The following is a 20,423-nucleotide window of genomic DNA, read 5'->3' as shown; positions in this document are numbered from 1 at the left end:
AAGTTAACACATTTTGAACAGTCGAGTACAAACTGTAACTTTACCACTGTTTAATGCTATGATCGATCAATCAATTATCGGTGCAGTTCATCACGTCTGAATCTTGAACTTTATTCACTTTCGGGCAGCGCAGTCAACGAAAACAAACACGAGCTGCCAATACTAGCAGTAACGTGTTTGTCCTAATGGCCAACTTGGCCAAACTCTGCTTCATCCCCCTTGTCCCAGTTTCCTTTAAACTCCTTAAAGTTGCTGTTTAGACATCTACCTTTACCTAAACCGTCTATCTGGCTGCTTACCAGCTCGTGCTTGATCGCAAACATAATATACATGTGTATTCACCAGCGGCGAAGTGAAGTGGGGTGGATTTGCGCCCGGCCATGTCCTTCGCGTTTACATTGAGTGAATCCACCAGCCTCTTCACCCGAGACACGTCCCCATTCCTGCAGGCCTCGAACAGCTCCCTGAAAGCCCCACTCGTACCGCAGACGCTGCCTCCAGGACTGGCACGACCGGAGTCGGGAGTGGAGCCCACACTACTGCCCCCGTCGGTGGAAGATGAGCTAGTGCTACTGGAGCTGGTGGTGCTGCTGCTGCTGCTACTGAGTAGCGGAGCGGGGATTTCAGGAGTAATCTCCGAGTCCCCGACGCTCTCCGACTCCCCACCAACAGCGGTTCCACCGGTATCTGGGGGTGATTCTGGAGGGGTGAGGGGACTGGAGCCTGTTCTTGGCGAGGAGGATAAGTTTTGATGTTGCTGGTGCTGGGAAATGCGACGGGACGTAGCCATTTTCGCACACAAATCCCCCTCTGGCAGCGAATACAGTCGGGGTGATCTTCCGGGAAGTATCAGAGTAAAACTTCCGGTTTCAAAATTATTTTTGTGAAGCGTGTCCCTTACAAAATAACATTACCATGGTAACCATAGTGTCCATCAAAATGCCTTAGTTATGTAACTACCATAAAAGTGCTAATTTGGTATTAACAGCATCTGTCATCCAAAAATGAAATTAAACACAATGACAGAAAGATTCTGAATGATTCCCATAATAATTTATTCTAATTAAATTTATTATAGTCATATTGATGGTATTTTGTAAGATGGTTACCATTGTGATTTATAAGCAGTGTGTTTCTTGCCTTCACACTTATTTTAGACAAAGAATTTGGGAATTGTATGCGTTTGTCATAAGAAGAGATTTGTTTATTTAGACAAGCAGGGTGTCTGCTCGCAACATCTTTCTTGTTTGAGTATATATTTTATTTTTTTATTTTAAATCCTCGTCAGTGTTTATGACGTTTAATAGTACACCTAAAGGTGCACTCAATGCTTTTTTCTTTATTAAGCTAATTTTACTCCTAAAGATATCAGTAGTCATTTTAAGACATATGTACAGAGCATCCGGAAAATATTCACAATGCTTCACTTTTTCCACATTTTGTTATTTTACAGCCACATTGAACTTTTGGCTTTATTTAAAAAGGTATTTTTAAATTCTAATTCCCCACTTTTGATTTGAAAGTCACAGCACTTCACTTTTTCCGCATTTTGTTATTTTACAGCCTTATTCCAAAATGGCTTAAATTAATTATTTTCCTCAAAATTCTACAAACAATACCCCATAAATGACAACGTGAAAAGTTTGCTTGAAATCTATATAATCATGACCACTCACATGAGACAATAAAGACTCCAGTCATATCAGTAGCCTGCCTAACCTTATAAAAGCAATTTTATTCTATGGAGAGGGTCCCCTCATGGGAGCTGCCATGTTAGGATCACATGACCAGTCGAATACTACTCGCTTAATCTCAGAAGCCACACTGTTATTGGACAGTGAATTTTTACAATAGCCTCTGAAATTGACACTGATTCTGAATTATGCTGCATCCACACTGCTAGATGTCACTGTAAGCCCTAGACAACACAATTAAAAAAGTAACTGAGTGCACCTTTAAACTGTAATTCTCAAAATTCTTCAAAATCAGTGGCGGAGCTTGGGGGTGGCCAGGGGTGGCCGTGGGCACCATGGGCCGAAGCCTGGCCACCCCATTGGCCACCCCACTCGCAATTGCTGTTTTAGTCTTTTTTCTTTTTTTTTTTCATTTGTGGCACAATTTAGTTCTTTAGTGGTGAAATAATCTCTGTACAAATGTACAAACTTAACATGTGAGCACACCAAGGTCGCCAAACCTCTCTGTCCTGGGTGTCATTGTATCAACTCACCGCCACTGTTCAAAATAATAAGGGTAATTATAAAAAGGTATTGACTATCATGCACACATTCCTGGTCTTATTGTGAACAATTCATTAGGGCAAAGTTTTTTTTTTTTTTTTTTTTTTTAAAGTAAAAATTATTTTCTTTTCACTATTAAGTCCAAAGACATGGCTTAAAGTCTGTCTTGGTTATAAGCAGCTGTTTATTCAAAGATTATTATGCATTTCCTTGACCCTCATTGGGCAACTCAACCATCACTGATCCAATTTTGACAAAAACAAAATAGAAGATTCCCCCTCTGTAACTGTTTCAACTATCGTGATTTGGCCAGATGCCAGAATGGGAAGAGTGATGACCTCGCTGTTGACCCACTGGGGTGAAATTTCTCTCTCTCAGCTATTTTGAAATGTTTGGCAACCCATATTGAAACACTATTGCTGCATTCGGGATAAAAGTTCCTAAGGTTCAGCCAGCTTTATGCTTGTTACATAATGTCTATGTGTGCATGCGAATCGTGACATTCTTATCACACAGACAGACCACCTTTACTGTTTACAAAGCTATTTGAGTTTGTCTTCATGTTTATAATTAAGGAAGTGTAATACAGTATATTTTCTATATATCTATAACTAGTCTAAGTCTATAACTAGTGTATATAATCTATCATTGGTCTCAGACATTTGAACTTTTTATCTCTATCTATCTATCTATCTATCTATCTATCTATCTATCTATCTATCTATCTATCTATCTATCTATCTATCTATCTATCTATCTATCTATCTATCTATCAATTCTACAGTCTCAAGGATTATTTTGCTTTTTTAGTAAGGTTTTGTTTTTGCTTCTTTATGATATAATTTTCTTTTAGAGCAAACAAGTACCATGTCACCCTGTTCTGTCAGTCACGACTGACCCCCTGTAGCCACCTTACAAATTGCTGTGCCCTTTGATGTAAACACGTCTGTAAATAAAAAAATAAAAAAAGCACTCTATTTCCAGTAATTGCTCTTGTATTCAACGTCAGTATATGTTAATATAATTTATGTTTTTGTCAGACAGAAATTAGATATTGGGCAAAATCATTAAAAGTCAAATGTGATAATATTAGGTGTAATATGATGATTAGATCAATTAACTTAACTTAATAACTTAATCAAATAACTTTTTTCTGTGGTTCACATTATGGAAGGAAAATCAATTTCCTGTTAAAATGGTTTTAGTTATCATTTTTTCACATGTGATCAAGCATATTCCACATTAAAAAAATACATTTTGCCAAGTAAAGAAGAAAAGATACGGGACCTTTTCCTTAATTTAAACTCTTGTTAACCTCTTTAGGTCTTTTATATAAAGTCATAAAAATCATTTGTCTTTTCATTCAAAATGAACAACCCTGAACAACTGTTCTTCTTTTAGCCTTCTCCAAAGTCTGTTTTAGTTCACAATTTCAAAAAACCTCTGCCTAAACATCTTCTCCTTTTTTGCTGTTTGTGGCTGGTAGATAAAATACTAAATACTTAGAGAGAGAAAAAATAAGATACAAAAGCTTTGTAAAGCATCACTGTGAAAAATTATCCATGAATGACTGTTTTAATACTTTTTAGATATTTAACATCATACAGTTTGTGCTGTAAAGAGAATCACAATCATTAAGCCAAAGTATATTTAGTATACAACATTGATTGGAACTGAATTAGGATAAGAAAAAGCAAAGAGACTTACTGTTCCAGCTTTCAAATATCACTTTTTTTAAGAGGCCCAGCCAGGAAAAACAATCCTGAGTGCACACTGAGTAGGCCTTCTAAGTATTAAAGTTAACCATTTAGCATACCCTTTTTAATTATACAATAATATGTCTCACTTTACCATTTTCAAACTCTCTATATCAAAGAACGATTCACATAATTTAAAGGAATAATTCTCCCAAAAATGAAAATTATCTCATTCATTTACTCACCCTGATGCCGTCCCAGAGGTGTATGACTTTCTTTCTTCTGCAGAACACAAATGAAGATATTTAGAAGATTATTTAAACTCTTTGGTTCCTCAATATGCAAGTGAATGGCGCCAAAACTCAGAAGTTCCAAAAAGGACATAATGGCATGCATAAACGTAATCCATAAGACTGCAGAGGTTAAATCCATATCTTCTAAAGTGATATGATAGTAGTGGGTGAGAATTAGATCAATATTTAAGTCCTTTTTATATTACTGGATATTTACATTTTCACTTTCGCTTCCACATTCTGTTGTGGGAGTGACTTTAATTTTCAGATTCAGATACCTATTGGTTGGGGCTGGTCAAAGGTGGAGATTTATGGTAAACAAAAAAAAAAAAAAAAAAAACCATAAAAATTGATCTAGTTCTCACCCTCACCTACAGTTTCATATCGCTTGAGAAGATATGGATTTAGCCACTGGAGTCGTATGGATTACTTCTATGCCTTAATGTCCTTTTGGAACTTCTGAGAGCTGGTCACCATTCACTTGCATTATGAGGACCAACAGAGCTGAGATATTCTTCTAAAAATCTTTATTTGTGTTCTGCAGATGAAAGAAAGTCATACACATCTGGGATGGCATCTAGAGTAAATTATGAGAGAATTCTTATTTTTGGGTGAACTATACTTTTAACACAAGATAGTTATCTCAAGAAAACTATTTAATTTAAAGGGGAAAAACTTTGAATAATTCATCGAGTCATATAATTATTTTCAAATGTGGTTCAAAGAATGGGAAACCACGCTGAAGGTGTTGGGTCTTTGGCAAGAAATGTGTTGGATCGTTTTACACCATGGGGGTGGGGGAGCTGACCTACTGACCCCCCCCCCCCCAGTCATAAAAGTCACGTGACAGCCATCGACCAGCCGGGTTACAAGCATGTCTTTCTTCTCTGCGATGATTGGTGCAAGCAGGTAGTCCACGTGAACACGGACTGATCGTCGGCAAAAATGCCATTTTGGTGCCGGCAAAATTCAAGCTCACTCATGTTGCGCACATCAGTCTGCAGGAGGTTAATGCTCCCTGAGCCGAAACTGGGTTTTATGAAGACGTTTGACCCATTTCCAAATACCGTAATACAGGTATGCAACTACTTATACATGCCCCGTTTGGTTTTGCACGCTCCATTTAAATGTTAAACGTTAGCGAAGAACTACGAAATCATGAAACAGTTAATTCGTGTTCCAGCATGCACGTGTGTTTTTTTTATTTTTAGTAGTAGTAGAGAGGGAACTCTTATTAAACAACTGTGCCTAGGGAAACGACTACAAAACCAGGAAGAGACACACGCTGGCCAAACCACAGAGGTATAAGGCTTAAAACTTTAAAAGGGAAAGGAACGCAATCTTGCATAACTATTTGAAAATCAACTTTTTAAATACAGGAGAGGATACTCTGATGAAGGAAGTGGTATGGTACGGCGTGATGGTATGTGTAACCCAGGCGAATGCTGCTTTAGCAAATTAACTCCAACAGGTGTGAATTAAACCATTTGTTTCTAAAGTTACTTTGCCAATGCATGTTACTACAATGGACCATTTTCTGCACATACAATGTATCATATCCAAACTAGTTCAATGTTTGCAGGGTTTGCGAGAAAATCATTTGAACTTTGACAGTGGTTATTTAACCCTTGTGGTGTGTTCATTTTCTGCTAACACATTTTATGTTCCCAGTCAAAAATTACTGGCCCACTAAGATTGTTTATTAATCTCAAAACTTCTTTTGTTTTAATTATGACCGGTTTTGTACTCCTTATTTGAACATATATATATATATTATTTTTTTTTTAATTGATAGAAGGATTAATTGAACTGAGATTAAACTGGGCCAGTGGGGGGCACTCCCTGCAGAAAAAAAATATATATATAATAATTACATAAATTAATAACCACTTGCTTGATCTGAACAAAATTGGTGTCATTCTAAAGTTTAATATCTGAACTTTACAATGAATATAGCTGATCCTACCAATTCTTAAATGACTATTATTAATGAGCTGACAAATGCAAATATGTTACAAACACAATTATATTCAGAGTTGGTGAAAATATAAAAAAGATAAGATAGGCATGTGTTATTGTTGGAAAGGTCTCAATTAGTAGAATGCCATGAGAAACTGTATTTCATTCAGCTGCCAAACTGCAGTGAGTATTGGTGTACGAAATTCCCACTGATGCATAAATATAATAAACAGGAGTGCCATATATATATAAAATGGTGTTTTCTGATGTTTTCAGATACCATATGTGAACCAAGTAAAGTAATTCTATTAAATAAAATAAAAAGTTGTTGGGGTCAAAATGAAAGAAACAACAAAAGGGTTTACTTGGTAAAATCATCTCTTAATTATGTAGTTGGTGGTTGCTTGTGCATTCTAACTAATGAAGCATCTACTGAAAATGAAGTATTGTGAAAAAAAACTTGTTTCTTCTCACTACCCTTATGTAACAACATGATATAATTGAGTTATTGTCGTTAACATCTCAGTCTTTAGTTAATTGTAAATTCGTTTTTTTTATATATATATTTTTGAAATGTATTGTAAATGTGAACACTAAAGGGTGCACAATATCCTCAGTGCATCCTTATCTCGTTGTTTCTCCATGCAGTATATGCCATACAAGATCCATGAAGGCATGGCCTCCATCTCAGATTAACTTGTTTGATTTGTTTGTTCCACTCATTGCTTTCTTTGCTTAACATTTTATTATTTCACACTGAGTTTATATTAAGCACTACATACTGTGCAAAATGTTTAATTGTTTCATATGGCATTTATATTAAACACTACATGCTGTGCTCTATAAAAATAGGCTATACATGAGACATATAAAAAGGTGATGTTTTGAGACATTCCTCAAGTGTTCAACCAACATTCACAGACTGGGAAAATAAATCTAAGGAATTAATGGTCATGTGTTTCTGTATTTTCAGTGTGTGTGGCTGCCCTCCCAACGAGTTCACCATGCCGATCGAACTGGCCACGCAGCTTTATCTGTCAAATGAAGAGTTCTTGAACACGAGGACGGCTAAATACAACAGGCCCTTGCGGCCATGTATACATCAATGTCAAAGTACCAAGCTTAGTTTTAGCTCACCTAGATGGCAGTCAGAATTGAATGGGGTCAGTGCACCTTTAGCGGTGCCCGGGAAGGCCAAAAAACAAGTCTCTTTTGCTGATCACAAGGGCCATGCCTTGACGATGGTGAAGATGTTTTCTGAATTTAATGACCCCATAGACATCCCATCCAACATTGAGCAGTTTTTTACAGCTTCGCTGACTCTGTCAGAGGGGAAGGGCAAGTTAAGCCTTGACTTTGAGCAGCCATCTGCAGATTACTTAAAGTTTCGCCAACGTATAGAAAATGATCACGTCTGCCTCGAGCACTGCATGCTGAAGGAAAAATCTATTGCAGGCACGGTCAAAGTCAAAAATCTTTCCTTTGAGAAGTCGGTTAAGCTTCGCATTACGTTTGACGATTGGAAGTGCTGCACTGACATAGTATGTCAGTACGTTAAAGACACTTACACCGGCTCGGACCGTGACACCTTCTCGTTCGAAGCAGATTTGCCTGATCAAGTGCCTCCACATGAATGCATTGAGTTTGCCATCTGCTATGAGGTCAATGGCTTTGCGATCTGGGATAACAACCAAGGGCAGAATTACAGAATCATTCAGTCAACACTGAAGAGGAGTTCAAATGACTCAAGTGGTGGCCATCAGCGATGTGGTGTGAGTGATTGGGACATTAATTTTGACCGATATGGAAGTCCCAGATGTTCACATGGAATCTTTCCCAATTGGCCAAGTTATGCTGGATATGAAGAAATAGGTCCGTATTACTAGGTGTGTACCTTTAGTGTCTACATATCCATTGGATGTTGTAAAGCGAGAAATGCCTCGTAATAAATTTTTCTTACGGGTAACCTTTCCAGCTTGCAGGAAGACTTTAAAAACCACAGCAACTTCTGTGTTGTTCTTTGGACTCTAAATCTTATGACTTGGAATGTATAGCAATAAGGACATTTGAGATATTTATCGTCAATAACAATTAATTATTTTGTGCAACAGAACATGTTATATTTTTAAAAAATGCGGATTATGGAGCAATGCAAATATGTAATTGAGGCAAATTTTGTGTCTATTTTCCAATGCCCATCAGATGTTTTGAAGCCAGTTTATATGCAGGGTTGTATGTTCTTGATGTTGATTCTGGGGTTTGTATGGATTTGTTAACAATCCTCCAGTGCTACTGCTTTCCATGCACCTTATAAAATAGTACAGTGTTAATTGCATTCTTAACATTGTAAGTGAATCTGCAGGGCAGTATTTAAACTGTAAATGACCATAACAATTTGGTTAAAGAAATAAGCTGTTTTTCTGGCAGGGATCAAAATTGTCATCACTGAGCATGATTTTGATATGAAAAGTCTAACGGCACAGAAAGAATTATCTAAGAAAAGATCATTGTTTTCCCATAAATGTGAGACCATGAAATTGGACTTCAGCCTAGGTGCATATATGCTACTTCAGCTACCTTTTCAAATTTTTGCCTGAACTAGTTTTAAATGATGAACGAAAAACTTAGTCACTGTGTTTCTGTAATTTTTAAATCATATATATGGCTTATTCTCACTGTATTTTTCTACACAACAGGATTATGATACAAGTTTTGTTTGGCAGTTAAGTTGATGTGTATTGATATATTTGTTCTGGGTAAAATGCACTTTAATTTCTGTTGCAATGGTTAATTTCTTTTCATCCATTTTAACGTTTGTTGTTTGTAATTGGATTTAGATGTGTAAGAACCACCTTAAATATATTGTTGTTAAGTTCTTTTGGCAGTAGTTGGTATGTTCAATACATGCATTTTAATGCATTGTTTTAATTTTTTCTGGTCACTGAAAACAGTAAATAAAGTATTGGCATTTGAAAGCAACCGACTTCTGACTTGTTTCCTCTCTTTAGAAGTAAAATCAATGCTCAGTGTAAAGTCGTAATAGGTGTGTTCATAATGAGCTTTTGATTTTAGTTCCACAGTGACACCGTTTTGACATGTCATACTTAGATGCCTATATTTACCCTTAAATGTGTACCTCTAGGCTTCAGTGACCTGGAACCTCATCCCACCTCCCTTACCTCATCCATTTCTTTGGAGTTATACCCACACTTGAGTATTCCTCAATTTTCTCTTATGAATCAAACAATAATTAAAATAATTATAAATGTTGTTTTAATTACAAAGTAATTCATAACTATTTAAGTTTACTAACCCATGATATATTTATTTGCTAGTTACAAGAAAAAAAGACCACTTTATGTATACTAATTACTACTATATCATGTAAATTTTCTGTGCAGTGGTATATTATCCCATATATGTAAACCTATAATGTATGTTATTTGTTACTCAAAGCTGCTGTGATGGAGATGCAACATGAAAGTGAACTATAGCAAGTACAACTCAAGAGCAGTATGATAACGGTTTAAGTGGACAAAATCACTTACTAAAGTATCTGTGAAGTTCAAGTTAAAACAAATATTTTAACTTTGTTATCAAAATGACATTAAGCAGGTGAACGTGTAATCTGGTAAAATATGTAACAGTAGTACATCCCTTATTTTTTGACACTATAATCATGTGAATTTAAAATATTTTCATCTTGTGGCTTTTGAATCAGTTTATATTTTAATGTTTACAGACTAGCCCCATTCACATCCAATGTAAGTGTCATACTGTAACAGCCAGTTATTTTTTTAATTAACGAATGACGAGTCGAAATTATTTTTATAGTAATCAAAATATGCCACAAATGCTGTAGATTGATCTCAGGGTGCTTTTATTTTGAAAATTGTTGCTCCAATGGGACTTTTATTTTTTAAATGATCGGCCAATCATTTACGGCTTCCTGTACGTTCAAACGTCAGACGACAGAGTCAGTTGCCTGGTACACATTTAACAAAACTGTAGCTAATCAGAAGTTTTAAAATTTTGCATATAGGGTAATTGTGTGTCATATCTATACAAAATAGACGAGAGTTTGAGACAAGCGTTCAGCGTCGGTATTCTTCGCTAGGACGAATTTTACTTAAAAGAGACAGTTTTATCGCGCGAAAAACACAAATGAGTGTACCTGAAATTAGCTAGTTAATGTCACAACACATGGAGCCACAGAAAGACATCAGTCAACCTGCAAATGAGATTGCAGCGTCTGGGAAAGAACAAGAGGAACGATGCTGCTCTAATGTGAGTGTCTAAACACTGATAGTTTAGTTCTAGTCCTTGATCTGGATTGTAATATTATGTTTATTATTGCTGTTTTTCGAAAAGCATGCAGCTTGCAAAGTGTTGAAACATTATTTATATGCACTGCTTGCATGTAAAGAAACGCCAGAAATGTAAAAGGCAATTCGGATGGTACAATGAGGTTCATTGTGAGTTTAATGTTTTAAGACACAGGGATATCTCACTCAAAAAGACTAATTCTGCCAACATGTAGTCACCCTCATTTAGTTCCAAACCCATATGACTACCATTCTTCGTTGGAAACCATAATAACAACCTCAGTCACTATTAATTTTCATTGCATCTTTCTTCCATAAATTGTAAAAATAAATGTTAACTAAGGCTTTCTGCATGACATCTCTTTTTGTGTTCCACTGAAGAAAGATTGTCATAGGTGTTTTGAACAACACAAGGGTGACACTAAAGCAATGTTACATTTTACTTGTCTTACTCAGACCTGTGATAAAAATGAGGTGCAGGAGCCTTCATCCCCGAATCAGGGAGATTTCAGTGACCCGATATATAAGGAGATTGCGCTGGCAAATGGCACCATCAACCGAATGAACAGAGAAGAGTTGCGGGCGAAATGTGCTGAACTGAAACTTGACACACGGTACTGAAGAATTGCTATATATATATATATAATAGAATTTATATTTTGATCTGATAACCTTAAAATGGCTAATTATCTTAGATTAATCGGTCATATTGATCTGTCACTAATATTTTTATTTATTTACGGTCTTTTCAGGGGTGTTAAGGATGTGCTGAAGAAGCGCCTCAAAAACTACTACAAAAAACAGAAACTGATGCATTCTGCTGCTGCAGATGGGAACAGTGATGTATACTATGACTACATCTGTGTGGTGGATTTCGAGGCTACGTGTGAGGAGAGTAACCCTCCTGACTACCTACATGAAATCATTGAGTTCCCCATGGTTTTGATCGACACGCACACTTTGGAGATTGTGAGTTGGTGAGGGAAATAGTGTGGCACATAGGTACTTGATACTTGCCAGGCAAATGCAGACAATGCACCAAAAGTGTTTGAACTACATTTAGATTAGTGGTCGACTGGTGGATTTTGCTGATACGATAACTAAGGCGGTGGAAAAGGCTGATAACCGATTAATTTGCTGATAGTTTTCAAATCAAAAAAGATGTCAAAAACTTTTCTTAGTCTTTCTGTACTATGATGAGCGCAAACATAGATGCTTCAAGAGTCCAAAATGAATAGAATCCAAAATGCAGTTTATTGTAGGGATGGGCATTTTGTCTACTCTGACTAATTACTTGTCGAGTACTCGAGGGGCAATGACAGGTTCATAACTGTATATATAATAACATGTCTGACAAATGTATATGGCTGCTGCATTGTGTCTTGTTGTTCCAGTGTATCGTCTATTCATTATTATTGGCTGTTATATAATAATCTGTTACAAAATATACAAAAGTTTGCATAATCAAAATATAATGCATCATATTGTGTCTTGTGAAGATTCACTTACCAACTCTGCAAGAATGTGCACAATGCACATCTGTCTGTTCTTCCTTCAGGTTACCATAATCTTAGTAAGTGCGCACCAGTTTATTTTAGTGACTGTCAGTTTTCAAATTTTCAAATTTCGTTTTGCAGAGACAGGTGTTCAAAACACAGTTAATTACTCTCTTTTTTGATCATCGTAACGATAGCATTGCAGCATCATATATCCGTTTGGTTGCTATGAGACGTCTCTGACAATAAATGTACCGTTCAAAATCACAACGTAATCAATCTCAAAATTAAAAATAAGCACCCTCTTTGACATATTTGTGTTTAGTTGTCAGGTAATTGTCACTGAATTTCGATTTAATTGAGAAATCACATCATGCGCGATCACTATCGATCATCGTTTTCATGATCGATCATTGCTGCAGCATCTGAGTACCTGAGTACTTGTACCCATCCCTAGTTTATTGTGCATTCACAATCCTGATAGCACCAAGAAAAAAAATATGATTTGGTGCATAATGCGGGACTTTAAACAAGTCAGAAATTATACGTCTGACAACTATATTCAAGACTGAATTATCCAGTGGACTCTTACTTTGAAATGACTGAGACTTGGCTCCATTACAATGCTCTGATTTTAGTTTTGACTTTTCAGTTTGTAATTTATTTCCTGTCATTGCAGGTAGACTCATTTCAAGAGTATGTGAAGCCAGAGGTTAACCCACAACTGTCTAATTTTTGTGTAAAACTTACAGGAATTACACAGGCAAGATTTCATTAAATGTATATTGAATTACATAATGTCTTTTTGTTCAATTTTGAAATAAATGTTTTAGCTGTTGCTTTGACCTTTCTTGTTCTTATTCAGAAACTTTTAACATTTGATCCCCCCCTTAGAAAATGGTGGATGAGGCAAATACATTTCATGCAGTTCTAAAACGAGCAGTTTCTTGGCTACAGCAGAAAGAACTTGGCACAAAGTACAGCTATATGTTTTTGACACATGGGTAAGAATGATGTATAATTTTTTAGACATTTCTTATATTCAGTATGCAGTGGCATTCTTAATAATTCTTATACAAACTGTCTTTCTGCGTAGGTCATGGGACATGGGAAAATTTCTTTATACTCAATGCCGATTGAGTCGCATCAGATACCCAAATTTCGCCAGAAAATGGATCAATATCAGAAAGTCTTATAGAAACTTTTATAAGGTATGATATCATGTATAGTTTTTCTTAATTTCTTCAAAATTGCAATGAATAATATTTGCATGGGACCATATAAGGGAAGCTTTTGTTTTATTTCAGTGTACGTATAGAAGGATTTTGATATCATAAATATTCAAATGCTTTGAATAAATTAAAACTGGGAGTGTCTGATGTTTTGTAGATGACACTGGAGCTGTGGGAGTAGCAGTTAATAATTACAGTTCAACAGACAGTTAAAATACATTGATTCTCATGAGTATAATGTTGGTCTCTCTCAGGTTCCACGTACTCAGACTAAACTCATCTGCATGCTGGAGAATCTCGGCATGCATTACGAAGGGAGTCCCCACTGTGGACTAGATGACTCCCGCAACATTGGCAGAATTGCTATTCACATGCTGCAGGATGGCTGTCAGCTGCGCGTGAACGAGTGCTTGCATTCAGGGGAACCACGGAGTGTGCCCATCTCTGCCCCTATTGAAGGAGCACCAGCACCTCAAAATCCCAAGAGAAGAGACTAAAAAGAGAATACAAAAAAAAGTGAATTCCCGATGTAAATGATCCTCAGTGCTGAATTAAAACAGAGGGCATTGATCAGCCATGGTGATCACATTTAAGTATAAAAACACTTTGTGTACATCAGACAATTTTAGTTTTCTCAAAATTGCTCCAGTAATGTGTGCTGTTTTTATTTGTGACATAACCTTTGCTGCAGATGTTCACATTTAAGTGGATCAGGGTTCAAGATCAGCGAGGTGATGCTGTGCTTTCACCCTCACAGCCAGAGTTTATGAACTGTATTTTGAAACCTGTTACTTAGGTACTTGCAAACTGAAATACAAAGGTTGCAAACAAAACGAATTGCCTTTAGTTATAACAGGATTTTTACATGCATGTTGCACATCCTCGAAAAAACATTTGCTCCAAAACTAGAAATGTAATCCTCTGTATACAGCAAAAATGCTCAATTTTTATATTATGCCAATAAATTTGTAAGACATTACTGTATGATGTTATTGTAATTTGTTTTAGATTTTCATGCAAATATTTAGTCTTTATCCCTGTTTGCTTGAGGTCTGATTTGCAGGTAAACTACATTGTTTTATTTTATTTTAAACGTGTTTATTAAGTACTTTGCACCCTTAAAGGCTATTAAACTTTAGCTATATTTTTGGTTATGTAGCATGGTTTGTCAACTCACAGTTCCCATTTAAGGCACCATATCTCTTAATTTATCAAGGCCATGCAATAACCAAGATAGACAAGGAAGCAGCATGCCAATTAACAGTTAAGCACAATCAATATTCTTTATAGCTAGTGTTATATTGAAATGTTTCACAGGTGCATGAAATATTGGATTTTTTCATACCGTCAAATTGGAGAAGCATGCTTCTATTTCAATTGTGTAGTGCTGTAATATATCAGGACTGATGCAGGTTGACATCATGTCCGGCAGATGGCACCAAACAACACCTCTTAAAATAAACGTAAACAACTCAAATCCCACCATCCATAGTCAATGAGTAGACTGGTAGGGCGTATTTGCATCACTGCAGCTGAATTTTCCCATCATAATATTTTAGTTTTTCTTTACCTCTTGTGCTTATGATTGCACAAAGAAAAAAGTCCCCTTCATATATTATCCAATAGATTTGGAAGACATATGTCTTTGAAGCCCGCTTTTATTTAAGTATCTCACGCTCCTATAAACAGGATATGATTTATTGTTATATAAACCAAAACAAACGAGTACTGAACGCGAGCGACAAATCTAGAACGCTCCCGTTAAGCGTTACGCATCGAATCCCGACTTCTCCACACAGTCAACCAATCAGAGATTTAAATGCGAGCGTTGCGTCTGTAGCAGGGAAGAGAAGGCGGGTTTATGGCTCTGACTCAGTGCTGCTTCTCTGAGCGTTCAGCACTGACTGCATGCGCAGAGAATAGGCGGAGACACACAGGGAAGGACTGCTACACTTCTTTCATTCTAACTCACTGGATATTAGATAGTTACTCATGTGGTTTCAAAGGACGCGCTGGCGGAAACGCCAGTCTCGCGAACTGGGCTAATGTGACTTTATTCGCGCGTGTTGTTTCTATTATGCGGTCGATGGCGCAGAAAAAGAGGATGGGTGAAACAACGCAGCCCAACCCTGTTTTCATTTATGCGTTTTGGAAGAAACAAAATATTTTCTTATGAAGATGAAATCAGCGTCGTCTGAATGTTGGTTTCCTATGGAATCGATGAAGCGAGTGAAAGGAGCAGCATGCTACCTTGGTGATTGATCACTCAATGAGAACGAGGAGCGCAGCTGCAATACGATGGCTGAGGAGAATAACCTGAAGACAGCCAAATTATGGAGGGATGCTGCTCTGCGCTCCAGGAAGCTGCGGAGCAATCTGCAGCTAACTCTCAGCGTCAAAAACAGCCAGACAATTACATTACCAGAGGACATTAAAGAGCTCGAGGTCCTCAATCTGGGTAATAACTCCCTGCAAGAGCTTCCAGAGGGACTGGGCTCAACCTTGACAAAGCTTCGCATCCTTGTTCTTCGCAGAAACAAGTTTGCCACTGTACCTTCTGCAGTTTTTCAACTTAGTCAATTGGTTGAGTTAGATATTAGTCACAACTGGCTGGGCCACTTTTCAGAAGACATTGATCTTTTGAAGGGGCTTAAGAAGCTGTGCATCAGTCATAACAAAATCAAATTTCTTCCATCTCAGATTGGGACTTTGCAGTGTCTTGAGGAACTGGATATCAGCTTTAATGAGTTGCATGATTGTCCCAGGTCATTCTCCCAGCTCAGGAAGCTCAGAACACTTGATGTGGATCACAACAAGCTGCAGCGTTTCCCCTCTGAAATTCTTGCCCTCTGTGACCTGGAGGAGCTCGACTGCTCTGGAAATAAACTAGAGGGTCTTCCTGGCAATGTCATGATGCTTCAATCTGTTAAAATCATGTGGCTGAGCAGCACCCATATCTCCTCCTTACCTGAAACATTCTGTGATCTGCAGAACTTGGAGAGTCTGATGCTCGATAATAATTTTCTCACAATCCTGCCGCAATCATTTGGAAAACTACAAAAGCTAAAAATGCTTAATCTCTCATCCAACTCCTTTGAAGATTTCCCTCAGGTTATTATCAAAATCGCTAGTTTGGAGGAGTTGTATTTAAGCCGTAATAAACTGACCTTCCTCCCCGAGGAGGTAGGACAGCTCTGTAATCTCACTAATTTGTGGTTGGACAATAATAGGATAACGTTTCTTCCAGATTCTATTGTAGAGCTGGGGAAATTAGAGGAGCTAGTGTTACAGGGTAACCAAATTGCCATACTTCCCGACAATTTTGGAAAACTTGCCAAAGTTAACATTTGGAAGGTGAAGGATAATCCTCTCATTCAGCCTCCGTATGAAGTGTGCATGAAAGGGATCCCCTACATAGCTGCCTATCAGAAGGAGCTTGCACACTCCCAGACTGCTGTAAAACCCAGACTGAAACTTGTTATGATGGGCCAGAAAAGTGCAGGGAAAACCACACTCAGGCAATGCATTGTCAGTAAACCATCAGACACCAAGGTGGCTATTGGTGGTAGGGGAATTGATGTTACAAACTGGGTAGCGGATGTTGATCGTAGTCTTACATTTATTGTGTATGATTTATCAGGTAAACAGAACTACGATCTTATCAAACCCTTTTTCCTCTCACCTGGAGCTCTTTATGTTTTGGTGGTTAATTTGAAATCATATACATCAAAGAGCTTTTACACTCATATTGGGTGTTTTCTCCACCTGCTCAGTGCCAAGGTGCCACATGCTGTTGTGTGCATTGTGGGGACCCACTCTGACCTTTGTAAGGAGTTTGAGATTGAAGAAATGTGCCTGGATATTCACAGACAGATTTCACTCCAGGAAAAGATGGACACTGAGTGCTTGCGAGTGCTTGACTTGCAGTTAGAAAAAGCCCTTGAACAGGGTTATGATGTCCGAACCTGTAGCCCCCATGTGCTCTTTTATGGGGTCTCGGATAAAAACTTGAGACGTAAGAAGTCCCAGTTGCAATATATGCTGAACAATCGATTACAAATCCTGTCTCCAGTAATTTCTGTCAGCTGTGTGGCAGCACAAAGGAACATCCAGCACTTGAAAGAGAAGCTCATGATGGTTGCTGATCACAAGGAGATTTTCCCCAACCTTCATAGAGTGCTACCCAAATCATGGCAGATGCTTGAGGAGCTGCATTTTAAGCCACAGGATTTATGGCTTTCCTGGTGGGATTCGGCCCGATTGGGCTTGCAGGCAGGGCTGACGGAGGACCGTCTGCAAAGTGCTCTCTCCTACCTACACGAGAGCGGTAAACTTTTGTACTTTGAAGACAGCTTGACACTGAAGGAATATGTCTTCCACAATCTGCCACGGTTTATTGCCATCTTGAATGTATTTTTTCAGAGGGACCTCACGACAATGCTTGAGAAACTTGAAGCTGAGGGAGATGATGAAGTGAGTGCCAGATCCACACAGATGCACAGTCATGTGGACGGTTTTCTGTCGCACGGCCTGCTGCCATCAAATGTCATTCGTTTGCTGCTTAAACCCTTAGTACAGACACAGCAGGACTTGCATCTGATCATGGAACTGCTGGAAAAGATGGGGGTCTGCTACTGTGTCAACAAACCTCACAATAAGCCACTTAATGGAGCCACCGTCTGGTATAAGTTCCCCAGTCAGGTCAGCAATGAGGAGCCCCATACTGAGGCCTTGGCCAGTGGGGGTTCGTCCATACCTGGTCAGTTCTTCTCAGTCGAACAACTGCAGATTGAATATAGGTTTCCTTTTCTAACCCCTCTTGGACTTTTTGCTCGATATAGTGTGCAAATCAACAGCCTCGTGGTGCAGCGATCCGACGGAAAGCATCACATCTTTGCGTATCGGGGTAAAGTGCCTGTGACTGTGAGTTACCAGCCCTCTCAGAACAGATTGCAGGCTGGGACCCTCTCGATTTCCAGCCATGCATCCTTGCCAAATATCTGGACAGCTTGGCAAGCCATTATTCCTCTAGTGGAAGAGTTAAACTTTCTTCTGCAGGAATGGCCTGGCCTTCACTACTCTGTGCATGTCCTGTGTTCCAAGTGCCTGAAGAGAGGGTCTCCAAACCCACATTCCTTTCCAGGTTAGTGTTTTGATTTTCTTTTTGTTTTGTTTTGACATTTCACTCAACAACCACACATATTAACAACATTTATGCTGGTGACAGATTGTGATGAGATGTTGTGATTTGAAATCAATTTGTTTACATTTTTTACCATATTAATTATTCATTTACAGTTTATGGCTGGAGACCAGTTTCATTGTTTCGGTTCAACATTGTAATGAAGCAATAAATCTATCAGTCATGTATCTCAGATTAAATAAAGGTAAAACTAATAATGCAGTGATGGAACAAAGTAATCTTTGCAGTTCTGTCATCATGGAAGCTTATGTCTGGGTTTATTGCCAAGTAAACACTGAAGCACTAAAGGGTGAATCTGCATGAAATGAAATCATTTTGGGATGGATCTAGGCTAAACAATGAATGAGACAGGAGGGGGGTTTCACTGGACTTGAAGCCACACCTAGAAACACAAATGAGCTTGTCTGCTGTGCTGCTGAGCACACAGACTTGTACAGCCACTGCAGTGGAGCGGGTTGCCATGGTAACATCAAATGCCTCTCTTCATGGAAAGCAGATGAGGACAGCACAGTAGCCACTGGTTTAATGCACAGGACAGTGAGCATAGGTTTAAGATAGCAACTATTCAAATATTAAGACTAAATTGTCTTTTTTCCTTAAAGGGCTCCTATTATGGCATTTAAAATGTTCCTAATATTGTTTTGGGAGTCCCCAACAACAGTTTTACATGCATGCAAAGACAAAAAACACTTTTGTTGTCTTATAATATGCATTTATGTTTACCTGATTTGCTCACCAACTCCCAAATGATTCGTCCAACGACTCATTTTTCCAAACCCCTCCTTTGCGTGACGCTAATCTGCGGTGATTGGTCAGATGACCCAGTCAGTTGTGATTGGTATACTCTGTGCAGAGATTGTCGGAAACGGAACGCCCATCACCGCTTTGTAGTAAAAAAATCAAAATCAGAGAAGGAATTTGAGTTGATTTATGTTAGCGATCATAGCCCAAAGTTCGGTGGTAAACACCCAATCAGTTATTGTTTGCGTTAGCCCAACGCATAAACATATTGATAAAGCACTGCGTTACTACAAGTTATTGCTCTATTCTTTATGATAACTCCAATAACATCGACAAACATTTCACATATTTCAAAAAAATTGACATTGGAGACCTAGAAGCTGCGCTGAGCGTAACTTACACAACACACACAAATACTTATTAAGCATGCTAAAAAACACATGAAAGCAACAATTATTAATAATATTTACAGGTTGTGATTCAGAGGAGGAAGCTGATCCAAATAAACTTGGTACTGAACCTTCCTTCAGTATCAACCGGCTGGCGAATCCACACTTGAAAGCATTCGTGTTCGTAAAGCAATCGTCATTAAAATGACGCAAACACAGCACAAGGTTCGGGCTATACTTGTGTGGTATAGTTGTAAATATAAACTCTAGCCACTGATTCTTCACATGCTCGTCCCTGGGCAGTGAAAAAAAAGGTTGCTTTTGATATGCACTTCAGAACACAGCGTCTTGTTGTCGACAAGATGTTTTCAAGTTTTCCCTGGTGTCTGCGCGCGCAATGAGTGGGCGCAGACAATTTGATAATTTTTCGTCTTGACGTCACAACGAAAAGGAAAATGACTCGTTGGAAAATCGATTCATTACATTGACTCAGAGTCAACTCCTACTTTTGAGAGACAATAACTTTTTTTACGGTTAACTTTCATATATAAAACTATAAAACTGTTCACTTAAATCTGTTACACACTACATGAAAGGTAATTTTCAAAATTCCATAATAGGTGCCCTTTAAAATTGAGGCTGGCCCTACTAGGTTTTTTCAAGCTAAAATCACACTAGTTCATGTTTATAGTTAAAACTATTTGTAATATTTTAGTTGGTGCACCCAAAAATGAAAATTCAGTTGCCGTTTACTTACCCTCATTATGTTTCACACCTATATGACATTGTTTCTTCCATGAAATGCAAGGAAAATTAGGTAGTGTTGGGGACTGACAGCCTTTGTCACCATT

General features: G+C 38.0%; 4 protein-coding genes across 7 annotated transcripts in view; 3 read left to right on the top strand and 1 right to left on the bottom strand.

Moving 5' to 3' along the window:
- The window catches only part of LOC127625453 (poly [ADP-ribose] polymerase tankyrase-1-like), a 156,621-nt gene extending 155,796 nt beyond the window's left edge, over positions 1 to 825 (bottom strand). For all 3 annotated transcript variants that reach the window (XM_052100753.1, XM_052100754.1, XM_052100755.1), the window contains exon 1: positions 343 to 825. In XM_052100753.1, coding sequence (XP_051956713.1) covers positions 343 to 790 — 448 coding nt within the window. In that variant the 5' untranslated portion in view covers positions 791 to 825. The remainder of the gene's footprint in view (positions 1 to 342) is intronic.
- A 4,349-nt stretch (positions 826 to 5,174) lies between these two features.
- Positions 5,175 to 9,147, top strand: LOC127625461 (protein phosphatase 1 regulatory subunit 3B-like). The gene is made up of 2 exons (XM_052100767.1): positions 5,175 to 5,304; positions 7,160 to 9,147. Exon 2 carries the CDS (start codon positions 7,191 to 7,193, stop codon positions 8,070 to 8,072), a length of 882 nt encoding a protein of 293 aa, XP_051956727.1. The 5' UTR covers positions 5,175 to 5,304; positions 7,160 to 7,190; the 3' UTR covers positions 8,073 to 9,147.
- Positions 9,148 to 10,161: 1,014 nt separating this feature from the next.
- Positions 10,162 to 14,206, top strand: LOC127625460 (3'-5' exoribonuclease 1-like). Its single transcript, XM_052100766.1, has 7 exons — positions 10,162 to 10,473; positions 10,968 to 11,125; positions 11,264 to 11,480; positions 12,687 to 12,770; positions 12,902 to 13,011; positions 13,104 to 13,218; positions 13,494 to 14,206. Exons 1-7 carry the CDS (start codon positions 10,378 to 10,380, stop codon positions 13,734 to 13,736), a joined length of 1,023 nt encoding a protein of 340 aa, XP_051956726.1. The 5' UTR covers positions 10,162 to 10,377; the 3' UTR covers positions 13,737 to 14,206.
- Positions 14,207 to 15,167: 961 nt separating this feature from the next.
- LOC127625454 (malignant fibrous histiocytoma-amplified sequence 1 homolog) overlaps positions 15,168 to 20,423 on the top strand; it is a 36,244-nt gene continuing 30,988 nt past the window's right edge. For both annotated transcript variants that reach the window (XR_007968287.1, XM_052100756.1), the window contains exon 1: positions 15,168 to 18,382. Coding sequence is in view for 1 of the 2 variants with exons in the window: in XM_052100756.1 (XP_051956716.1) it covers positions 15,538 to 18,382 (2,845 nt within the window). In the remaining variant the exon portion in view is untranslated. The remainder of the gene's footprint in view (positions 18,383 to 20,423) is intronic.

This window comes from Xyrauchen texanus, chromosome 31 (genome assembly GCF_025860055.1).
Source record: "Xyrauchen texanus isolate HMW12.3.18 chromosome 31, RBS_HiC_50CHRs, whole genome shotgun sequence".
Lineage (NCBI taxonomy): Eukaryota > Metazoa > Chordata > Actinopteri > Cypriniformes > Catostomidae > Xyrauchen > Xyrauchen texanus.
Note: the sequence above shows the minus strand (reverse complement) of the source record. Positions and strands in the feature narration are given on the sequence as shown.

Excerpts from the sequence above, each read along its gene's own strand:
- LOC127625461 (XM_052100767.1), top strand. The coding sequence starts at position 7,191 with ATGCCGATCGAACTGGCCACGCAGCTTTATCTGTCAAATGAAGAGTTC.
- LOC127625460 (XM_052100766.1), top strand. The coding sequence starts at position 10,378 with ATGTCACAACACATGGAGCCACAGAAAGACATCAGTCAACCTGCAAAT. Across the intron at positions 13,012-13,103 it reads TATATGTTTTTGACACATGG|GTCATGGGACATGGGAAAAT; the intron begins GTAAGAATGATG and ends CTTTCTGCGTAG. Across the intron at positions 13,219-13,493 it reads CTTATAGAAACTTTTATAAG|GTTCCACGTACTCAGACTAA; the intron begins GTATGATATCAT and ends GGTCTCTCTCAG.